We start from the raw sequence: 20,775 nt of genomic DNA on the forward strand, positions 1-20,775 counted from the left end.
AAAAACTCCACTTTGCAGAGTCCTCTGCAGCTGTGCAAAGCCATGAAACACAGCTCTGGCCAATGAGATGCAGGGTGACATTACTGGGTGGGGCTTCCAAGAAAGCTATTGTTCTGGTGGAAAAGGTACATATTCCGTAGACATAAGCCAGAAGCCAGTGGTCCTTTGCCCTTCCTTTCCCCCTCTAGTGTGGAACACAGATAAGGCTACAATGCTTGGAATGATAGAGTCATCTTGAGGTCATGAGGACAACGTGAACACACACTAAGGTGCATTCAGCTGGGTGCCTGGCGGCATTTTTGAGGCATTGTACCAGCCCTTGGACTTCTTTTAAGTGAGGAAAAGCAATCCATCATTTTGGTCGTCACTACAGCTGTCGCTTACAGAAAAATGCAATCCTTTGCTTTTAAAGAAAGTTGAAAGATGATGAGTTTAGTGGACTTGAGTTAGTACTTTTCCCCGGTAAGTCTTCACTCTTAACAGTAAAGGGAAAATGCAAAGAATATGTGTGGCAAACCAGGGGCAAGGACAGTCCCATCCTATGGCAGGAGAGGAAGGACTCGTCCCACTCCCCACCGATTTTTGGTGGCCGATGCGAGTCACTCAAGTCCAATAAAGTGCAATGTGTAGCAAGTACCATTCCCAGTCTCATCTCCGTTTCAAGTGCCATGGTGAAAACAAATACACACGAACATTTCCAAAAACGAGTTCTCTTGAATATTTATTCTGCAGATTTTAGGAGATGTAATATCTAGAATTCTGTCATCAAATAAGTTCGGGAGTAAGTTCAAGTTATACGGGATTCATGCGTCTCTGAGGGGAGGCTTTTTTAAGTGGCCTTTCTCAAAATTATTTGTCCAAGGGTCTTTTTCCTCCCTGAGCCACTTGAGGAACTAGGATTTCCCAAAAATGCTTTGAGAAACCCTGAAGTCACAATGCCACATGCCCCAAAACGTGTGACCACTGCCTCCCAAGATTTTTGCTCTGTCCTTTGTATGTCTCTCACGTTAAATGCAAAGATGTCTATTCAGATTTTTTCCCCACAGATGTGGACCCTGCAATGGGTAAGTGGTACACTGATAAGGACCCCTACCAGCCCTTGAATAATGGACAGAATTGGGCCATTTTTACTCTTTCCAGGTACAAGTTCACATTTGGTTACGCAGGCAATACCCATTTAAGTGAGATTTCCAAGAAAAAATGATTAAGAGTCCTGGGAAGTACTCAAGAAGAGAAAAAGGAGGAACGAGACACATGACACATTAGAAATACTATGCTTATACTTTACTACATTGTCACATAAGTTATTGGACAGAATACTAAGAAGAACATATATTTGCATCCGTAGAACAAATGTGGAGTAGAACCCCTTTGGGGAAATGTTTAATATACACTTTATAATCAGCCACAGTGATTGAAATGGAACTGAGACCAGGAATGATACTCATTAGAGGAGCACTGTTTGCACTTAGTAACTGGCCATTACTGAGAATAAGACAGAACCTTTTTCAGTGACATTCCCAGGGGTTTCAGCGAGCATCCCATGATGTGAACGAGCACTCCGAGAAGCGAGCCCGCTGGCCTCCAGCCGCGGGGACAGACTTCCTCTCTCCATCCTCAGCAGACAGGTGGAGCGACAGACGGAGTTTTCGGATGTGTTCCCCTGCGAGGATGGTCTACAGACCTACTCCTCCCGCTCCGGGAACAGGCCGTGGCGGTGCAGCCACGCCACGCCTTAGCTCTCCAAATAAAGGAATAATGTGTGCTTTAACGCTCTTAAGAGCTTAAGGAGAGACGAAGCTCCTCAGTCCGGAGCCCATTAAGCAGACACTAATGTCTGTGTGAAGTCCCTGACCAGTCTGCGTAAGAGGATTACTATGTTCCATCAAGAGAAGCCCAAACAGGAGGCCGACAGAAAGCGTAGGACATGTGTCAGAGATTTCTTTAATTTTAGCACTCAAAGGGGCACCGATTTTAAGGCTTAAAAAGCCATTTGTGGTGCCATCAGGCAGCCCCTTTCAATTTACTATTTATTTTACTTGGTTAGTATACACTGACACAGAGCTCACTACATGCTACGCACTTACTAATAGTAACTAATTTAATGCCCATAGTCGCCTTGCTCAGCCATGTTTTACAGGTGACAAAACAGAGGCACCCAGAGGTCACGCAGCTAGTTTCTGTAACGAAGAAATTCCAGCATCTCCTCTGGGAAGCCCTCCCTGAGCCTTCCAGCTGCGCTGTCCCCGTGTTCCCACTGCCCCCCTCTGGGCAAGCTTCCACGGCGCTTAATGTAGTCATACTCCCCTCAATCCTTCCCCACTGGATCTGGACCTTCCCAAGGCCAGAGTCCCATCGACTCCTCCCCGTGCTCTCATGCGCACCTAGTGCTCAACACACATCGGCTACACGGATCAAAGATGGGCAGGTGTGCGCCTCTCGCCTGAAATCCTGGCTGTGGAAATGCAGAATATTTTGAATTTCAGGAAGTGCAGTGCATGCATTATACATGACCACAGGCAGATCTGGGACAGCAGCCCGTAATAACATCCATTTGCATTTCTACAGCTAAACTTACAAATGGCCACGCTACTTGAGTAAACAGAGACTATAAACACAGACAAAAGCTAGAGACAGCCTCACGAGAGTTCAGGGGAGGCTCTACCAACATGTAAGCTGTGAAGAAAGAAAGAAAAGCGGCTGGTTTTCAGAGCGTTCTGGATTTTGGAATGGCCGGTAAGGGACAGAGGGCCAGTTTCCATGAAGGTCTCCCAGACGGCTCTGCAGACGTCAGGGAACCATGTAATGGCGAGATGTCCTGTTCATGCAGTTGCTACGTCCCCACGACCACAGTGAGAACCTGGAAGACAGGCTGGACACCTGGGTCCAGAGGGGGCTCCTGGGGCATAGGCACCTGCCGAGGGAGACCAGAGAGGTGTGTGGGGGTGAAGAAAACAGCCCTGGACTAAGGCACAGTGGAAAAGGACCTGGGGCATCTCCGTTCCCTTGGAGCCAGTTTTTTTTGGGGGGGAAAAGCACAAGGCCAACTCAGCAAACATCCACAGGCTGGTAAAGGTGTCATACAAACAACAGTTCCATGCTTCAGCGTTGGCTGATGTAGGATCTCTCAGAGTTGTCTGGTCGAAGAAAAAAAATCCTCCTTCCTTTCATTTTTTCAAGTGACATGACCTCCTGTTGTCCTAAACTATGTGCTCCTCAAGGGCAGCCATCAGGCTGTGACAAGTAACCCTAACACGAAGCTATCACAGCTATTATAGCTCTGCAAGGCCGGGAGTCCAGCACGTGTCTCACTGGGCCATGAGGGTGTCCGCGGGGCTGCGTTCCTTCTGGAAGCCCTAGGAGTGGGACTGTTGCCTCGCCTGTTCCAGCTCCTACAAGCTGCCTGTGTGCCTTGGCTCGTGGTCCCTTCCTTCACTGTCAAACACGAAATGGAAGGTGAAGGCTTCTTCACCCCCACGTCACTGATCGGCACTGGCCCTCCTGCCTCCCTCCTTCACTTTTCAGGAGGTTTGTTTTTACAGGAGGCTCACCCGGATCATCTCCTCTTCTCAGAACCTTAATTCATCACATCTGCCAAGTTCTCTGTCTTGCGCGGTCACCTATGCACAAGTTTTGGGAATTAGGATCGGGTGGGGGCGGTGGGGAGGCAGTAGTGTCTACAAGAATATCTGAATTCCTCTTGCATCCCTAGCATTGACTGCAGTGCCAAACACACAGCACATAATAAAGGTCAGCTCAGCCTTTATTCATATTACTTGAATGTCTTCAAGCGTTAGTTCCCTCATCTATAAACAGAGATAAAAATACCTACTAGGAGCCTCGCATGAAACAATGCATATGAAAGCGCTCGGGTAACTATAAAGAACCCCCACAATGAGGATCAGCTCTCAATGACTAGTAGCAGGAAATCCACAGATGCATTTGTGAAAAACCCAGTGTATAAATAAGGAAAGACAGCAGGATGCTAAGAGCATTCCACTCAATTCAGTAGGGCATTATGGAAGAGAGTGTGTTGCCGGGGATGTAAATCATGTTATTATGTGGCCTGGAGGCACTCCAGTTTGGGACCATATGTAATTCAGTGCCCAAACTGAAGAGGGCGCTACTAACGTGACTCGGGGACCAAAGTATGAGGTGGAACTCTTGCAGGCAAACAGAACACATGGTCACCCCACGTACTCCTCGGGGCTCTGGAGCCAGACTGCCTGCGGCCAAATCCAGACCCACACTTAGAGCTCTGACACTTGGGGCACATTATTTAATCCCTCTCTGTCCTGGTCTCCTCTTCTGTAAAACAGGGGTAACAGACTCCCCCTGCCCCACCGCCCAAGGCTGGTGTGCGGATCAGATGAGTGACTACATATGCACCATTCAGAACCTCGCCCGAACACACTAAGAGGTCAGCAGAAGTTAGCGAGCATTACACATCACAGCCAGCCATGCCCGACGTTCTCACAAATCCTCGGCACAGAACTTCTAGTGTTTTCCCACAAGCCCGGCCAGAAGGCGAAGGGCTAGCGTGGCGGAGCACCAGTAAACAAATCTCCGGGACGGGTGACGATCTGTCCGTTGATACCTGCTCCCTCATACCCCACTTCTGCTTTCCCATCCCCGCCCTCGAGTCCACTGTGGAACGCAGAGCTGCGGTGCCAGCCTGGGCTCCTACAGTGCTTAGTCATGAAATACAGCCAAACCCTTTGTTATGAGAGCAGGAGACAGGATGACCGCAAGATTAACTCCCTAAAGCAGCCGTCTCTGCAGCGAGTGCCGCTCTGTCCAGCTGATAGAGGGGGTGATATTTTCCTTCGAATTTTAAACTTCAGCACACTAAAATTATAACGTGCTCGCGTCATTTTAAAGGGCAAGCCGCACAAACGGGTTCCTGCGTCGACTGCCTTTTGTCACCCTCTGTCCTAAACGAAACCCAAGTTATTATGTCTCGAGAGAGAAATGTTACAAATACAAACTCAACTACTTTCTGCTCAACTTGGAATGATGATGATGATTACGCTATTTGTACACATTATAAAAATACCAGCTACCGCAAACAGTATTGATTCAGTGCACACAAGACGGGCCAGGCACTGTTCGAAGTGCGTCCCGGGCATGTACGCTCCAGCGAGTCTGCGAAGTAGGGACTGCTAGGACCCCCATTTACAGATGAGAAGAAGAAAGCACAGAGATGTGAAGGCAAGGACGAAACTCTGTCAGTCGGACAGGAGTGCACACTCTTAAATGCAAACTCTGCTCCCTTTTGAGCAGCAAAACAAACACCCCTCTTGCCCGGCAGGAGCCATCCCGGGGTACCGCATTACGGAAAAGAACAAGCCCTCCACTTGTCTGTGCCGGACACCTGCGTCTCCTTTGTCTGCCTGGCGAACTCCTACACACCCTGCACCACCCTGCTCTCTTCCAGCCCCTAGGACAGCACAGGGCACACCGCAGGCTCCCAAGGCAAACCCTGAGATTTCAGTGTGGCAGCTATGGGACGACTGTTAAGTTTTGCCAGGCGCTGATGTTGAAGCAGTATCAGCGGTACAAAGGGATACAAAGCAGGTCTGCTTTTCAGAGGCAGCTCCTCGGGCTCATCTAAGATACAATTTGATGGACAAGGCTGTGACTGGCCTTTCCCTAAGACCACATGAGACATGATGATGACACGCACGAGGCTGCAATGCACAGCTTCACGCAAATAAACCTCATGCATTTCAGGAGAGGCAGGGCTGTTGGTTTTCTTCAACCCCGTTTACTAAAGCTACACAGACTCGGAAGCACTTGCCACCAGCACCACCCGTTCCCTTCTGGCGCCCCCGAGCCCCGCCCCCCACCCCACCCTGGACACAGCCGGACACCTGGGAAGCTGGGTGTGAGGCTGCGGTGGGACCCCCAAGTCCCACCGGCCACCTTACTTGTTAATGTTGCTGCCTTCTTTGAGACGCTCTCCTGCGGCTCCTGTTTTGGACACTCTCTCGCTACCTGCCAGGTCCACCAGGCTGACCTTACTGACCTTCTCTCCCGAGTTCTGGTTGCAGGGAACAAGAGAGAAACAACACACGTGAGGGCAAATGCACACATCTACGCCGACGCCTGCACCGTAACCGAGGGCAGCCGAGTAGCCCTGCCCCCACAACAGGGGTGGAGCCATGGGGACTCACAATGTCACGGTCAATTTTTTTTTTTAAATTTTTACTTTTTTTAAAGTTTTATTCATTCAAGTCATCTCTGCACCTAATGTGGGGCTCGAACTCATAACCCCTGAGATTAAGAGTCACATGCTTGTCTGCACCTGAACCAGCCAGGCACCCATCACAGTCAATTTTGAACTGGTGCGGGAATACAGTGTTTGCAAGTCGCTGGGGAGCAGGCGTACTCAGCTTTCCGGGATCCGGTCAGGAAGCCAGAGATTTTCTGTGCCTTTGAGGAAACACATGAGGATTCCTGCATATTTAGGTCAAAATCCTCTTCTTTTGAAAAAAGTGTTTTCTAGGCTAAGTGTTGTGGTTTCCTCTCTAATAGCCCTTAACGGCTATGAGGCAGACTCAGTCGTTTTTAGAGGAATTTCAGGATGAAAGGATACATATTAAAAGCTGTATGGTGACATCACTGCTGTTCATGGAGTTTACACAAGAAATGCAATTCTTTTTTAAAGTTATATATAAAGGAAGACCTCATAAGTGGAACAATTTAAGTAAAGTAGCTTATCTAGTAAGCAGCAAAGCCAGCATGAAATTCCCAGCCACGGAATCCAACCATAAAGCCCTCCAGCCCTGCGGGACGTGTGCGTTCCTTTCCTGCCCCCGAAGGCTGTCCCCAGGCTCTTACCCCAGACTGCAGGTCATAAAGTGTCTGTGTGATTATGATGTTGAACACAGCATGGGAGCGGCTGCTTTCCTCATTCATGTTGGTCGCAGCGACCGTCCGAGACTTATTTCCCTCAGACATCAATGACTCAATATCCTAGAGGCGAGGCAGAAGAACACATTAGAAGCGCAAACACAGAAACACAGCCCTGCCCACCAGTGCGCGGCGTAATGACCATCCCAGGACGCGCCTGGCACTGCCCTTCCATAAGGACCGCCTCCCTGACTGTCTTCCACGGGGCAAGGGCTGAGCCTCCACCTCTCACCACCTTCTAGAACAGGAAATGTTCCCCCCATTCTGGCCACCCCGCAATTGTCCCCTTTTTCTGGTTAGCACCTCTTTTTTCCCTTTGCAACTTCCTAGGGGGGAAAAGAGCTAATGTTCAGGGAGCACTCCAGACACTCAGTCACAACAGTGACCTTATGTGACTCTAACTCTCCTGTGCTTAATGACTCTGCAGAGCCACGGACGGCTTGTTGACGTGGCCCCCTTGGCCAACACCATGGCCCTCCAGCGACAGGGAACGCTTATTCATCTTCAAACACCTGGAACCCATGGGCTCTTACACAATGTTAGATGCATGAACTTTATAAAAGAAGTATTCCCCTATTGTTAGCCACAGAACACGAACGTTCATGGACCTCAAGTAACTTTACCCACATCTAGCAAGAGACAGGGCAGGGGTGGCTCTTACTAGTAAGTGACAGGGTGAGAGGAACAGGGAGCTGACCACACTGAGCTGTGAACCACACACCCGATTCAGCACCTTGACCCCGAGAGGTTTCCCTTCATTTCAGAATCTGGGTGCTTTTCAAGTGATGGCTGTACCGTTTCTCATCTGAGCGATACTAAAAATGTCTTCATCTAAGTGGCTGGGGGGAGTTAGCTCACAGATTAATTTTCATCAGTCTGAGGGGATGGTGGGACGGCCACACGCCTGGGACAGCATGACCAGGCAGAGGATGCCTTTGCGCACTCTTGGGTGGGGATTCTCCAGCAACACAGAGCGGGCTGTTTTAGGGGTTTCCGAAGCAGTGACGGTAGAAGGAAGGCTAGAACGTCAAGTCGGGATGTAAGGGGGCGTACAAGTCAAGGAGCTGGAGGAGGAGACGGGTCAGTCAATGGGGAGAGGAGCGATTCAGAAAAATAGAACCAGAAGACTGAAGGGTAATGGAAATGAGCACAGGAGACCCTGTCAGCGGGAAGGGAATGAATGAATTGCCCAACACTGTTTGTGTGTTTCCGGGTTTCTCTAGAAGGACACCACTGACAATCTTGGGGAGCAGAGTTTCAACAAGGTGGCACGAAAGAAAATACTCGGCAATTCACACTACCGAGCCTCTCGGCCACACTGTCACTCCTTCACAACAAAGCAGGTCGAAGCCCTTTCTTTCTGTGTGGAGTGTGTTGCTACTGGGTTTCTGAGACCACGCATGGTACCAATATGCTAGAAAGCACTCACATGAAAATACGCTCAACATTACCTACACGTTTCAATTTATTGCCAGTTTTTAATTGACACTTACCTCAAAACTAGTGACGGCCAGTTGGGATAAACCATCTACATATGGTCCCAAAACTTTATGCTCTCGAACTTTAAGAGACTGTCTATTCCTTTGGTAGGAAGAAAAAAGGAATGAATCAGACCAAACTGAAAAGCTTTTCTTTCTTTTTAGGTACTCAGAAACTAACGTTGCAATTTTTTTAATGATCAAAAAATATTCTAAAAGCTACTTTATTTGGATTAGGAAAACAGCATTCCTTATGAGGAATGTCTTTTATACTCTGATTTCTATTTAAAGTAACTTACTATTTAAAAAATTCTATCTCTACTCCCAAACTAAACAGCCAGCACACAGAATTCGAGGGTAGGCTCACTAGGCTTGCTTTAGTTGAAGAACTTCAGTTTTTACATTGGAGGAAAAAAAAGAAAGGAAGGAAGGAAGAAAGCAAGCAAGCAAAGAACATGCAGAATTGAATTTAACCTTAAGACGATTTCACATATAAGCACACCCTCAGTTTCAGTAAATCATGTCTTAAAGTTTTGATCAAGCAGTGGACAATATTAAAGTGTTTTAATTTGCTTTTTTAAGGCTGAATTGATTTATGCTCTTCTATGCTGACAATTTTATACAGAAAGTAGAACAGTTGTCTGCAGTTACTGCTATTTTGGCTCTGCGAATGAAGACTTTAAGACTTTTTTGAATTTCTGAATGACAGACCTGGTTTAAAGCTTATCAACAGATAATTGAGACTAAAAGCAAATCTATATATATTATGAGCATATTACATCTGTCACCTTTTCCACTGCATCAGCTACTAATCACCTTTCAAATCAACTATCAATGTCTGGCGTCACTAGAGTGTGGACAAAGGGAACTCAGAATCACCGAGCACTTCCCAAAGTCGTGGCACTGCTCCTAAGAACTTTTCAGTTATCCCACTTAAATCTCAAGGGAACCGACAAAGTAGGTTTTCCTGCCTTTATGGATGAAGAATTCAATGTGACAATGAGCAATTCCGTGCATTCCAAACGGGGGCAGATCAAGTGCCCATCTTCAAGAGAGCTAGCGGGGTGCACACGGGTCTGAGACTCTACACACTCGGCCGGCACAACCAGAAACTCCTCCTGCATGCTCTTCTGGAGCCAGAGAAAGTTAACCCAGCACAGTGTCAGGTGCTTGTGATGCTGTCTAACACAGGGCGTTCCTGTACGCTGCAGGGATGCTGTAAACTGGTACGAGTCCTTTGGAAGACAGTCTGGCAGGACCTCCTAAAGCCAAAGACTCAGTACCTTGTTGCCCACAAATCCACCCCAGATGTAATTCCCTAGGAACTCCTACATTTGCACACGCAGAGAACTGTGCAAGAATGCTCAGAGCAGCACTGTAGCCGTAGAAAGCGGAAACCACACAAGTGACAGGAGATGAGATAGATGAGAATAAAATCATACAACAAAGCACCAAGCAGCAGTAAAAATGAATGCATTGTTACTTCATACATCAGGATGAATGAATCATCAAGAGGAAAACAGCAAGTCAACAAAGCACTTATATACTATGATGTCCCTTACACAAAATTTAGAACTGTGCAAAATTCTGTGTAAGCTCTAAGGAGGATGAAGGTAATGAGAAACATAAAATTCATCATTGTGATTACCTTGGGGAGGGGTAGGGAATGGAATGGAATCCAAGAGAATCAGACAGGGCTTCAAAAATATTGGACATGTTCCATTTATTAAGCAAAATGGTAAGTAGGACAATTTTATTATTCTTTGTATCTTACATGTATTATAAATATTCTTTCATAGGCAAATAGTTAATAACTTTAAAGTCAATGTAAGCATTTCCCCCGACTGGTTTATTTCCTTGTCACCCACAATTCTGATCTTATGATGATACCCTTGATTACACAGGTGCTAAAAGTGTTTAAAAATAATTCAGGATGCTGAACTGTATTTTGAGAACGACCTCAACACACACATCCCTCCACAGACTTGAAACACAGGATCACAATGCACCAAAGTACTAACAATGGTTACTTTTGAGTACTGGGATTATTGGTCATTTTTATTTCTTCTTACACAACGCCTATCCTCTAAATTTTCTTTATGTATTATTTTGAAATCGGCAAAAATTTTTTTAATTAAAAAATAAGTAAATGGCCTTCTCCCTCTATGAATCAAACTCAACTGGTTTTTATCACCTAGTTTTTAAAAAACACCCATGCCTGGGATTCCCCTTGGGTCCACGGAATCATGGTTTCTATGGGTGGGGCTCAGGCCAGCGTATCCTTCAAAAGCCCCCGACGTGATTCAAGTGCACAGCCCAGGAAGAGGATGCTCTTCCAGGCTTGTCGGTTTCAACCCTTCTAATACTCACCTCCGATTTACAGCTGCTGCCTTCCAGTATGAATCGGAGGACCACTGCGTCCTTCTTAACTCAATTTTTATGAACAAGCCACGGTACCAAAAATAACACCGATAGTAAAAACATCTTTTTAAATGGCCTATGCAAGCAACTTTATACATGAATATAGGATAAGCTGCATGTCTTGGGTATAGCCGCAGGCTCGAGAAGCAGAGGGCTTCTCAGTGAATGAACTGAAAGCACAGCCGTAACCGAGTACATATATTCACTTGCAGTTTGCATGTAAGGGTTATTTACAATGATTACTCCCACGACAAGCTTAATTTCAACCACTAACTTACCCTTTGGGGTCCAAAAGATCCCGAACTTTCTCATTATAAATTTCCATATAGGACACTTCGACTTTAAAGGTCTGTGACTCATTTTGCTCTAGAGAGATCCTTTTAAATAAAGCACAGCAGAGCCTTGGAATGAGGCCCAGCTGCTCAGCACTGCCCATCATGGAGAAGGATTTTCCTGAACCTGCAGAAGGCCAAGCAGAAAGGCAGGAGTACAACTGAGGGAGTGAAACGTAACGCCTCCCCACGACCCCGCCAGGGCCACAGAGCAGAAGCGGCCAACCCAGCCCTCAAGCCCACGCCGCCGGACAGCAGGGCTGCCGTTCTATCTGCAACGTTCATGGCCTCCAGCTTGACGGAGGGATGCCTACTAACAGAACCACCGTGAATACAGACTCGTGAAGAGGATGTATAGTGAATGTTAACGATACGCTGTCGAGGAACATGGACAGTACTTAACCCCCCAAATATTTAATGTTTGTGGAAATGCTTTGATACGTTTTCTGTTGTCTGAGTCTCGTAGCTGTCCTGGGATGGGACAACAGGCAGTACTGGTGGGACTTATTCTAACTTTCTCGCTGAAGCTGCGGTTAACAGCTGAGCCCCCAGCGAGCTTCTGCTCTGCACGTTCCCAGCACGTGCCCCACAGTCCCGTTTTGATAATCCATCAGTATGCCTGTGTCCCAGGGTCGGTCCACTGCATGGGATGATACCAAGAGCTGTTCTATGGCTTTTTACTATAACCTTTAATACTGGGAAACCGGTAATTATTTTTCTAGTTCAAATATAGGTTAAAACTATAATTTAGGAAAATGACACTTAATAGTCTGAAACTAGCTTTGCTCAATTACTCAATTATCAAAATCGTTGAACCTTCAAAAAGAGGGTTACTTTTGATCATCTAATTCAGTGAAACCCACAAAGTCAGAAGTGTGTTTCTGTCACTTCCCAGTGTTTTCTATTTCTAGACTTTAAGAAATGCACATTTAATGTCATTGACTGTAAACAAAAGCAGCCACTTACCTGTCTGTCCATATGCGAAAATACAAGCATTATACCCCTGAAAGGCTTTTTCAAGAATTCCTTCCCCAAGGCACTTGAAAACCACTTCTTGACCTAAAAACCAAACAAAAAATTAAAAACTACTGAAGAAAAGAAAGATTTTTCTCGACATATTTGCATTAATAACTGAGTCCCAGTTAGTAACAGTATTCTTTCAATCCAAGGATGTTAAAAGAGTGCTGCGTGCCTATTATGCATACGGCGAGGTGTTCAGAGCTCAGTTCCTGGATCAGGTCACGGTTCCACCCATCCTCTCTCTCCCAGACACTTCTCTAGGCATTTAAGTTTCCTTTCCATCGTCAGGGGGCCATAGAGAAGAATCGTTTAAATTCTGTTTAGTTCTTCTCATGCACTGGTATTAAAATATCATTAAGTGTAAATGGTCTTATCTCCCCATCTGCATTCTGAGCTTGCAACACACAAGAACGTTGTCGGACACGTCTTGGGTACATGTAAGCACCTAGCACAATGCTCAGTGAATGCCAAGGGTTGAGAAACCGTTCGCCACTGGCGGAGGTGATGTGTGTGGAGCACAGGCACCTCCCCGCTGTGTTCCCAGGCTGGGTTCGAGGACAAGTTCTTCTCCGTGAGCCTGTCTACAGCTCACTGCAATTCTGGAGTGATGTACCATACAGCCCATAGCATCAGCCTGAAGAGGAAAGCAGTGAAAATCTTTTTTTTTTTCTTCTTTTTAAAGTAGGCTCCACACCCAATGCAGGGTCCAAACCCAACACCCTGAGATCAAGACCTGAGCTGAGATCAGGAGTCGGACACCCAACCGACAGAGCCACCCAGGCGCCCCAGGTGTGAAAATCTTTTTAAACAGTTAAGGTGGCATTTACTACCCTTTGAAATTCCTGACTTTCTCATATTCACTCCCCATCATTAAGAGAATTAAAATGGTATTCTCCTTCCTCTGTGCTCTCATAGTCCCGAACCTTCACAATTACAGTATTTGCCAAAACTACTGGTTTTGGTTCCTCTTCCCTCCCTGGAATGAGAACCCACGATTAATGTCAGAGACTATAATCTGTTTATCTTTGTAATCCCCAGGCCTAGCACAAGATGCTTGATACATGCTGGAAAAAAAAAAAAAAAAAAAAAAACCACCCAAATCGACTCAACCTTTTTTTTAATCTTACATGACAATTCCATTTACATTTGGAAATAATGCAACACAACATAAGCTCTCAGGTGCACTGTTTCCTTTGTGCAAAGCAGGATCTGATTTGAGCAGCCCCTTGTTACACGGGGACATGTGGCTGCAGAACGGGACCCTTAAAAATGTGTAAATGCGAAACAAGCAGTATTTTCAACCGTTAGGCCAGCAAAACGTAAAATTTTGTCAACAATTATCGCTGGACTGAGGAAATACAGGTATTTTCGTAATCTGCTGGGAGGGGAATAAATAATACAGCCACTTGAAAACCTGACAGCACGTTGAAGCGAGCACCCATGCCTCCACTGGGAGCCACGATGAGGCACCCAACCCTCCAGACACTTCCATAAGGGACACCTCTACAGGATGCCCCCGGCAGCATTAATCCGATTCGCTAAACTGGAATCAAGTGAAGTGCCCACTGGTAAGGGAGGAGAGAAGGAAAATGTGGACTACTTCGTATGCCAGAATATTACACACCACGTTTGAAAAAAAAAAAAAATCCAACACATCTGTGTGCGTAGACAAGGCTAGAATTTGAAAACGTTTCTGAGTTTAACAAAAATCATGTTCCAATACACATACACATAGCGTATTTGGTATACACTGTGTCAAACAGTGCGCGAGAAAGACCCATGGATGAGCACTGAAGTTAAGAAAAATGAACTGGGTGACAAAGCAACAGATTCACATAACCTTACTTCTCTAATTCTGACTTGTAACATCTAGCACAGAGCCTGGCACCTAAGAGGTGTTCAAAACACGTTGGCATAATATGTGAATTTTTTAAAAGGGTGTAACCACTCCGAAACGCACAGGTCTGTTGTGAAGACTGGCTGAAGAGGCATGTGCGAGCACGCACACACAAACACTCCAGGAAGAACAGAGAATGTCAAAATTATTACCCACCACACCAATACTTCGTTCTCGTCTGTTCTCTCAAAGGGTCTTCCCTACTCCACGTGTACTCCCCCAAGGCCCACGCCCAAAGGCAGGCTTAAATCTGGAGCAGAGCCCTGCAGTGTAGAATTTAGGGAGTTAAACCCGGCCGGTGCTCAGGTTTGTGAGAGCCGACCGTGGTCCTCGGCCAGACCCAAGTGCCACCCGCAGGCTCTCTGAAGGCACAAGCAGACGAATGGAGCCTTCTTGTCGGATCTTCTACTCTGGCTAACTAGCCCCTCGGGAAGGGGGGGCAGGGTGGGGACAAGACGTGTTACAACTCAGTCAGGTCAAACATCCTGCCCGTAATTCATGATTTCAACTCATATTTAGTAACTTGAAAAAAAGCAAGCACTTGAGTTGATTGAAGGACCCAAGTGCGGGGAGCACTGTGGTCAGAGTTCGACCACGGCCCTGCAAGGGCCTGTGGCCACTTAGTCAGGAATCTCTCTCTTCCTCTGTTAGGTGGTGAGAAGCAATATTTCTAACTTTGGCTCCTGAGGCTGAGTAGGATGGAAGTATGGGGAATTATTTTCTCCATATTCTTTTATTTTTACTTTCTTAAAAGATGAGAGAGAGAGAGAGAAAGTGGGTGAGGGAAGGGGCAGAAAGAGAGAATCTCGAAGCAGACTCCCCACTAAGCACGGTGCCCAGTACAAGGCTTGATCTCTCGACCCTGAGATCACGACGTGAGCCAAAACCAAGAGTCAGATGCTCAACCCAATGAGCCACCCAGACACTCCTCCATATTCTTTTAAAGGAAAATCACAATGTTTCTTTTTCCTTGGTACAAATGGTTTTTTAAACTAAACACCATTAAATCCAAGATCAAAAAAACCAAGAATGAGTGCTACAGAGCTAGACAGATTTATGGCACTGTCAAGTGAAAAAAACCACAAAACCTTCCAGGATAGGATATATATATTAAAATTGCACAAAAAATAAACCAAGTGATTAAAGAATTCTCCAGGATATAAAAATACAAGAATAAATTGGTTTTGCCTATGTCTAAATTATTACAAATACTAAAGATGATATGAATTAACCTTTTATTTTTTTGAGATTTTATTTATTTGAGAGTGAGCAAGAGAGAGAGTGCGAGCAGGGGTGGGGTACAGAGGGGCAGAGGAAGAGGGAGAAGCAGACTCCCCTCTCATCAGGGAGCCTGACATGGGGCTCGATCCCAGGACCCTGAGATTATGACCTGAGCTGAAGGCAGACACCTTTTTTTTTTTTTAAGATTTTATTATTTGACACACAGAGAGAGATCACAAGCAGGCAGAGAGAGTGGGGGAAGCAGGCTCCCCGCTGAGCAGAGAACCTGATGCGGGGCTTGATCCCAGGACCCTGAGATTATAACCTGAACCGAAGGCAGACACCCAACCCACTGAGCCACCCAGGCGCCCACCAAACGCAGATGCTTAATGACTGAGCCACCCAGGCGCTCTGATAAATTAACCTTTTAAACCTGTATACTTTTATTATTTATGCAACTAAGAAGAGGAGAATTAATTTTTATCAACTGCCCCACTAGCAATGCACTTTACATTATTCTGTATCACTGAATCATTGCAGTCCCCGTGGCCAGCAGGATCTGTAAGGAGGCTGCGGTTCCAAAGGAGAGTCATTTGCCCAAGATCACACCGATAGTGAGTGGCAGGACCTGGGTCTGTCTGTACTGACTCTTGACCGTTAAGGAGACACTCACCCATCACTGGTGACTCACACTGCAGGACACCAGGAATCAGTCATTCCCCCTCTGGTCTCCATGGTTTTATTTAGGTTATATTTATTTGTTTTTAAAAACTCTAGATCTTAACACACTTCACTATTCTTTTCCATTTTTCTCTAGCACTGGAGTGTGAGTTTCCTTTTTTTTTTTTTTAAAGATTTTACTTATGTATTCTTTTGGGGGGTTGGGAGACAGAATCTCAAGCAGACTTCACACTCAGCACGGAGCCCAATGTGGAGCTCGATCTCACAACCCTGGATCATGACCTGAGCCGAAATCGAGTTGGAGGCTTAACTGACTGAGCCCCCAGGAGTCCTGTGAGCTTTAAAAATAGGTGTTACATCTTAGCAGAGTCCCTGGCAAACAGCAGGCACTTTCACGTCCTGAGTTACTCCTATGCTGACATAGCTGTCCTCAGACTAAAGCGTACTGAATTGGGGGCCCCTTTCCTCATTAGCGAGGATTAAGTCCTCAAAATATTGTTTGTTGAACTTAAATATTTGGGGCACCCGGCTGACTCAGTTGGTAGAGCATGCAACTCTTGATCTTGGGGTTCTGAGTTCAAGTTCAATGGGTGTGGAGATAACTTAAAAATAAAAATCTTAAAGGGCGCCTGGGTGGCTCTGGATTAACCCTCTGCCTTCGGCTCAGGTCATGATCTCAGGGTCCCGGGATCGAGCCCCGCATCAGGCTCTCTGCTCGGCAGGGAGTCTGCTTCCCCCTCTCTCTCTGCCTGCCTCTCTGCCTTCTTGTGATCGCTCTCTCTCTCTCTGTCAAATAAATAAATAAAATCTTTAAAAAAAAACTTTTTAAAAAAAGACTTAATTGCATTAGAGTTTATACTTTAATCAAAGTATGACTGTATTTGAGATTCTAATGAGCCCCTAAAGACTACAGTACCCTTGGTTAGATCAGGCACTGGGGATAGACGTGAATAGATATGTTAATATAACATGTATCTACCAACTGAACAATTTTGATTAAAATGACAGATTACACTTTTCCTGGCACCCATGGTAACCTCCTGGACATTAAAACAAGATATATGTCACAGTAAAAACCCAAACTAGTCTCTCTGATTTCCATTGCACATATGCTTAGACTTTTCAAAAATCAAGTTCTGTTAGTTACAGTTATGCTTGACAGAATATTCCCCAGATTTATCATATTTAATAAAGCTTTAGTTATACACAGGAAAGGAAAATATTCTGGGAAATACAAAATCGAATATGAAAAAGTAACAATTATACTGTGTTTCTGGAAAGAATTCGTCTCCTTTCCATCCTTAAACAACTATCTCAAAGCACAATTTATAAAAGGATGAACACAGAGATCTATTGTTACGTTCATGTATCTTTACAGCTCTGAGCAAGACCGGATTCTAGAGAGACTGCGATACATTTTGTCACTATGGCTTCATGTCTCAAGGGAAATTTACTCTCTTTTAAGACAAGAAATAATGAACACTTTGCCACCTCTACAAAGTTATATCAACATTAATTTTTTTTTTACAGCTGCTTAGCCTTCCATTGTATGGTTAACTGATGCAATCAGCCCTATTATGGGCATGCAGATAATTTCCTTTTTCTTTTTTCTGCAATATTTATCCTTACCTATTTACCTCCGAGCACTTTTCTATTCTCTTTACCAGGCAAAGCTCCAAAAACTCAAATTACTGAGTCCTCCACCAATGCCCCCTCCACAACACAGCTATTATCGTTCTTCTCGGTTTTGTCTGAACCACAATTTTCCTTTCCTTTGCTGACTGCCTACTTTGTATTTATTCTTTAGCAAATTGATTATTTGGGGTCTATGTTTCTTTTTACAAATTGACTGGTTTAGTCATTGATTTTTTTTTTTTTTTACTTAAAAATGCTCATCATACATACATCTATGTGTTTATTTACTTACTGAAGGAAGCTCTACACCCAATGTGGGGCTTGAACTCATAATCCTGAGATCAAGAGTCACAAGCTCTTCCAACTGAGCCGGCCCAGAGCCCTCAAAATGCTCATCGTATGTTAAGGACATTAACCTTTGGTCTATTTATACATTGTAAATATTGTTTCCTGGTCTGGCATTTACTTTTTGGTCTCGTGCTGGTTTTTGTCATGCAAAAGCTTTTGGTTATCCGTATTCAAATCTTTCATCTTTTCCTCTGTGGTTTTTCCCTACAGTGTATGTTTACGCATCCAAAATCCTTTTGCATTATTATTACCCCAAGTTATATAGGGATTCACCTGTATTTTTTTCTAGGTCTGCTGTTTTTATTTTTTACCGTTTTATTTTCAAATCTGAACTCTGCTCCTTACAGCTGTGTGACCTTGGGCAAGTTCTGGGTTTCTTCATCAGTAAATGGGGAGTAACAGTTGCTACCTTACTGGCTCGCGGGTTATGATCTATGAAAGCAAGCTAGATAAAGCACTTACCACAGTGCCTGATTAGTATAAGTCTAGAATATATTTTAGTTAATATCCATTATCAATATCATCCCTCAAATCTTTAATCAACTATAATTAATTCTGGCATAGAGAAGGAGGTAAACATCTACTTATTTTTCCTTAAAGTAGGAAAATTCTTTTTTTTTTTAAAGACTTTATTTATTTATTTGACAGACAGAGATCACAAGTAGACAGAGAGAAAGGCAGAGAGAGAGGAGGAAGCAGGCTACCCGCCGAGCAGAGAGCCCGATGCGGGGCTCGATCCCAGGACCCTGGGATCATGACCTGAGCCGAAGGCAGAGGCTTTAACCCACTGAGCCACCCAGGCGCCCCAAAGTAGGACAATTCTGTGAGGTAATCCAATTTCAAAGATAAAAGAAAAGACACCTATTCTTAGGGAAAACATTTTAAAGGAATCACTTACTGTTATTTCTCTAGATACCTTAGTTCCCACTTCTAAAATTCTACTGACCAATATAATGGTGGGATACTCTCATAGAGGAAAGAGAGAGAGCCAATATATGGTGGTGGGTGTTATGTTTTGTATGTATTGGCGTGTGTGTGTGTGTGTGTGTGTGTGTTGGCTGTATATGGGGTTATATGTGTGCTGGGCATATGTGCACACATGTCTGTTGGGGGTGTATGTGTGGTGCACGTGTGTTGGGTTGCGCAGGGGTTATGTACGGGGATGTGTGTGTGTGTGTTGTGGTATATGCATGGGTGTGGTGGGGTACATGTATGTCTGTGTGTGTGTGTATGTGTGTTATGTTGGGGCTTCTGAGGAGAGGAAACCAGAACAGTATTATTTGGGACAGGATATGCCAACCTATACGTCCAGCAGAGGAAAAATATGTACTTTTCTTTCATAACATTACCTCAGAAGGGCACGGGGGTAAAAACCAACATAATAAATCCTATCAATAAAACTGTGATAGAAACATACTCTGTAGATGTCCCCTGATTTTTCTAATCTGGTGCCTTTTGAGCTGTAGGACTCATTGGCTGGGGTTATACTGAATCAGTGCTTCGGTTTGGTAACTTTCAAGGGCATCACTGGGATGGTAGGGAAACAACTGTAAAAAGGCCAGACTGTCAACTGAAGCCCCAAAATGCTCCCTGTGGACTCGTACAGCTTTCTGTCCTCCTCAGCACAACCGTCTCTCCCGGAAACACAAACTACACTTCACTCTGTGATAGAGAGAAGACATTAAATATCAGAGACCCTTACATGGTCTGTAAAGGAGAGACAGAAGGTTTCCCGCTTTGTTCATTTCTATTTTTGAAACACAGAGGTCCCCTTTTCCAGCATAAGGGGAAAAAACCGACTTGCCAACTGCTTTTTGAAGCTCACTGTGCAAAAGGACGGGGCTGTTTGTATTGGACGATGGGAATCAGGGACCCCGTAAAAGATGCAGTATTTTCACCTACATGTTTCCTGCCATACCTCACCCTCAAGCAGAATGAACTCTTTCTGTCTAGAGGAATGCGCACCAGCCCCTAAAGGAAAGTTCAGAAGTCGTGTGGGAAGCAGGAGGATCTATGAATATTTTTTTTTAAGATTTTATTTATTTATTTGACAGACAGAGATCACAAGTAGGCAGAGAGGCAGGCAGAGAGAGAGGCAGGCAGAGAGAGAGGAAGGCAAGCAGGCTCCCTGCTGAGCAGAGAGCCCGATGCGGGGCTCGATCCCAGGACCCCGGGATCATGACCTGAGCTGAAGGCAGAGGCTTTAACCCACTGAGCCACCCAGGCGCCCCGGATCTATGAATATTTGCTTCTGTCCCAGACAAACCAAGAAAAGCCACAGCACCGTCAAACCTAAAAGGCTTGTGGCGTTTCAGCACGTGGTCCTTCCACACACAGCAGCTCCTCCCTGGTGCAGGGACTCCGCAGGGCAAACCTGACCTCACTAACCATGACCAAGGAGATGCCAATTTCCCCTGTGGGGTTTATGCTTAAAACCTATGACTATATGGATAGGTCTGAACACACAGGCATGCCCAAAGCAATCTGGAACACAATAACACGATTGTGGAGAGGACCCCTGTATGGAATTTCTACAAGTCAGGAAGTTAAACGCCTGACCCACCCAACCCTGAGTCACATATATAATACAGATCTGAGTTTCCACACTCGGGCATCATCTGTCCCTACTGGGGATCGCAGCAATGGATTCAAAGCTGTCCCATGTGTGCGCTGGGAACTGGGTAACCAAGGTGATGCTCTTCGCAGGCCCCGATAGCAAAGCACAGAAGACCAACCAGGGATGGAAGAGAAAACGCACGTACCATTCATGTGCTCACACACCTGACTACTAAAGAGGTACAGGGTCAGTTACAGGGGGCTGTGTTCT

At 45.3% G+C, this 20,775-nt stretch overlaps 1 protein-coding gene across 2 annotated transcripts in view; it reads right to left on the bottom strand.

Moving 5' to 3' along the window:
• KIF13A (kinesin family member 13A) overlaps window positions 1-20,775 on the bottom strand; it is a 199,194-nt gene that overhangs the window by 69,697 nt on the left and 108,722 nt on the right. For both annotated transcript variants that reach the window (XM_080806364.1, XM_080806363.1), the window contains exons 5-9: window positions 12,113-12,205; window positions 11,093-11,273; window positions 8,409-8,496; window positions 6,844-6,978; window positions 5,931-6,043 (exon numbers count right to left, since the gene is read on the bottom strand). In XM_080806364.1, the coding sequence (XP_080662490.1) occupies window positions 5,931-6,043; window positions 6,844-6,978; window positions 8,409-8,496; window positions 11,093-11,273; window positions 12,113-12,205 (610 nt within the window). The remainder of the gene's footprint in view (window positions 1-5,930; window positions 6,044-6,843; window positions 6,979-8,408; window positions 8,497-11,092; window positions 11,274-12,112; window positions 12,206-20,775) is intronic.

Source organism: Martes martes (genome assembly GCF_963455335.1).
Source record: "Martes martes genome assembly, chromosome: 6".
NCBI classification, from domain to species: domain Eukaryota; kingdom Metazoa; phylum Chordata; class Mammalia; order Carnivora; family Mustelidae; genus Martes; species Martes martes.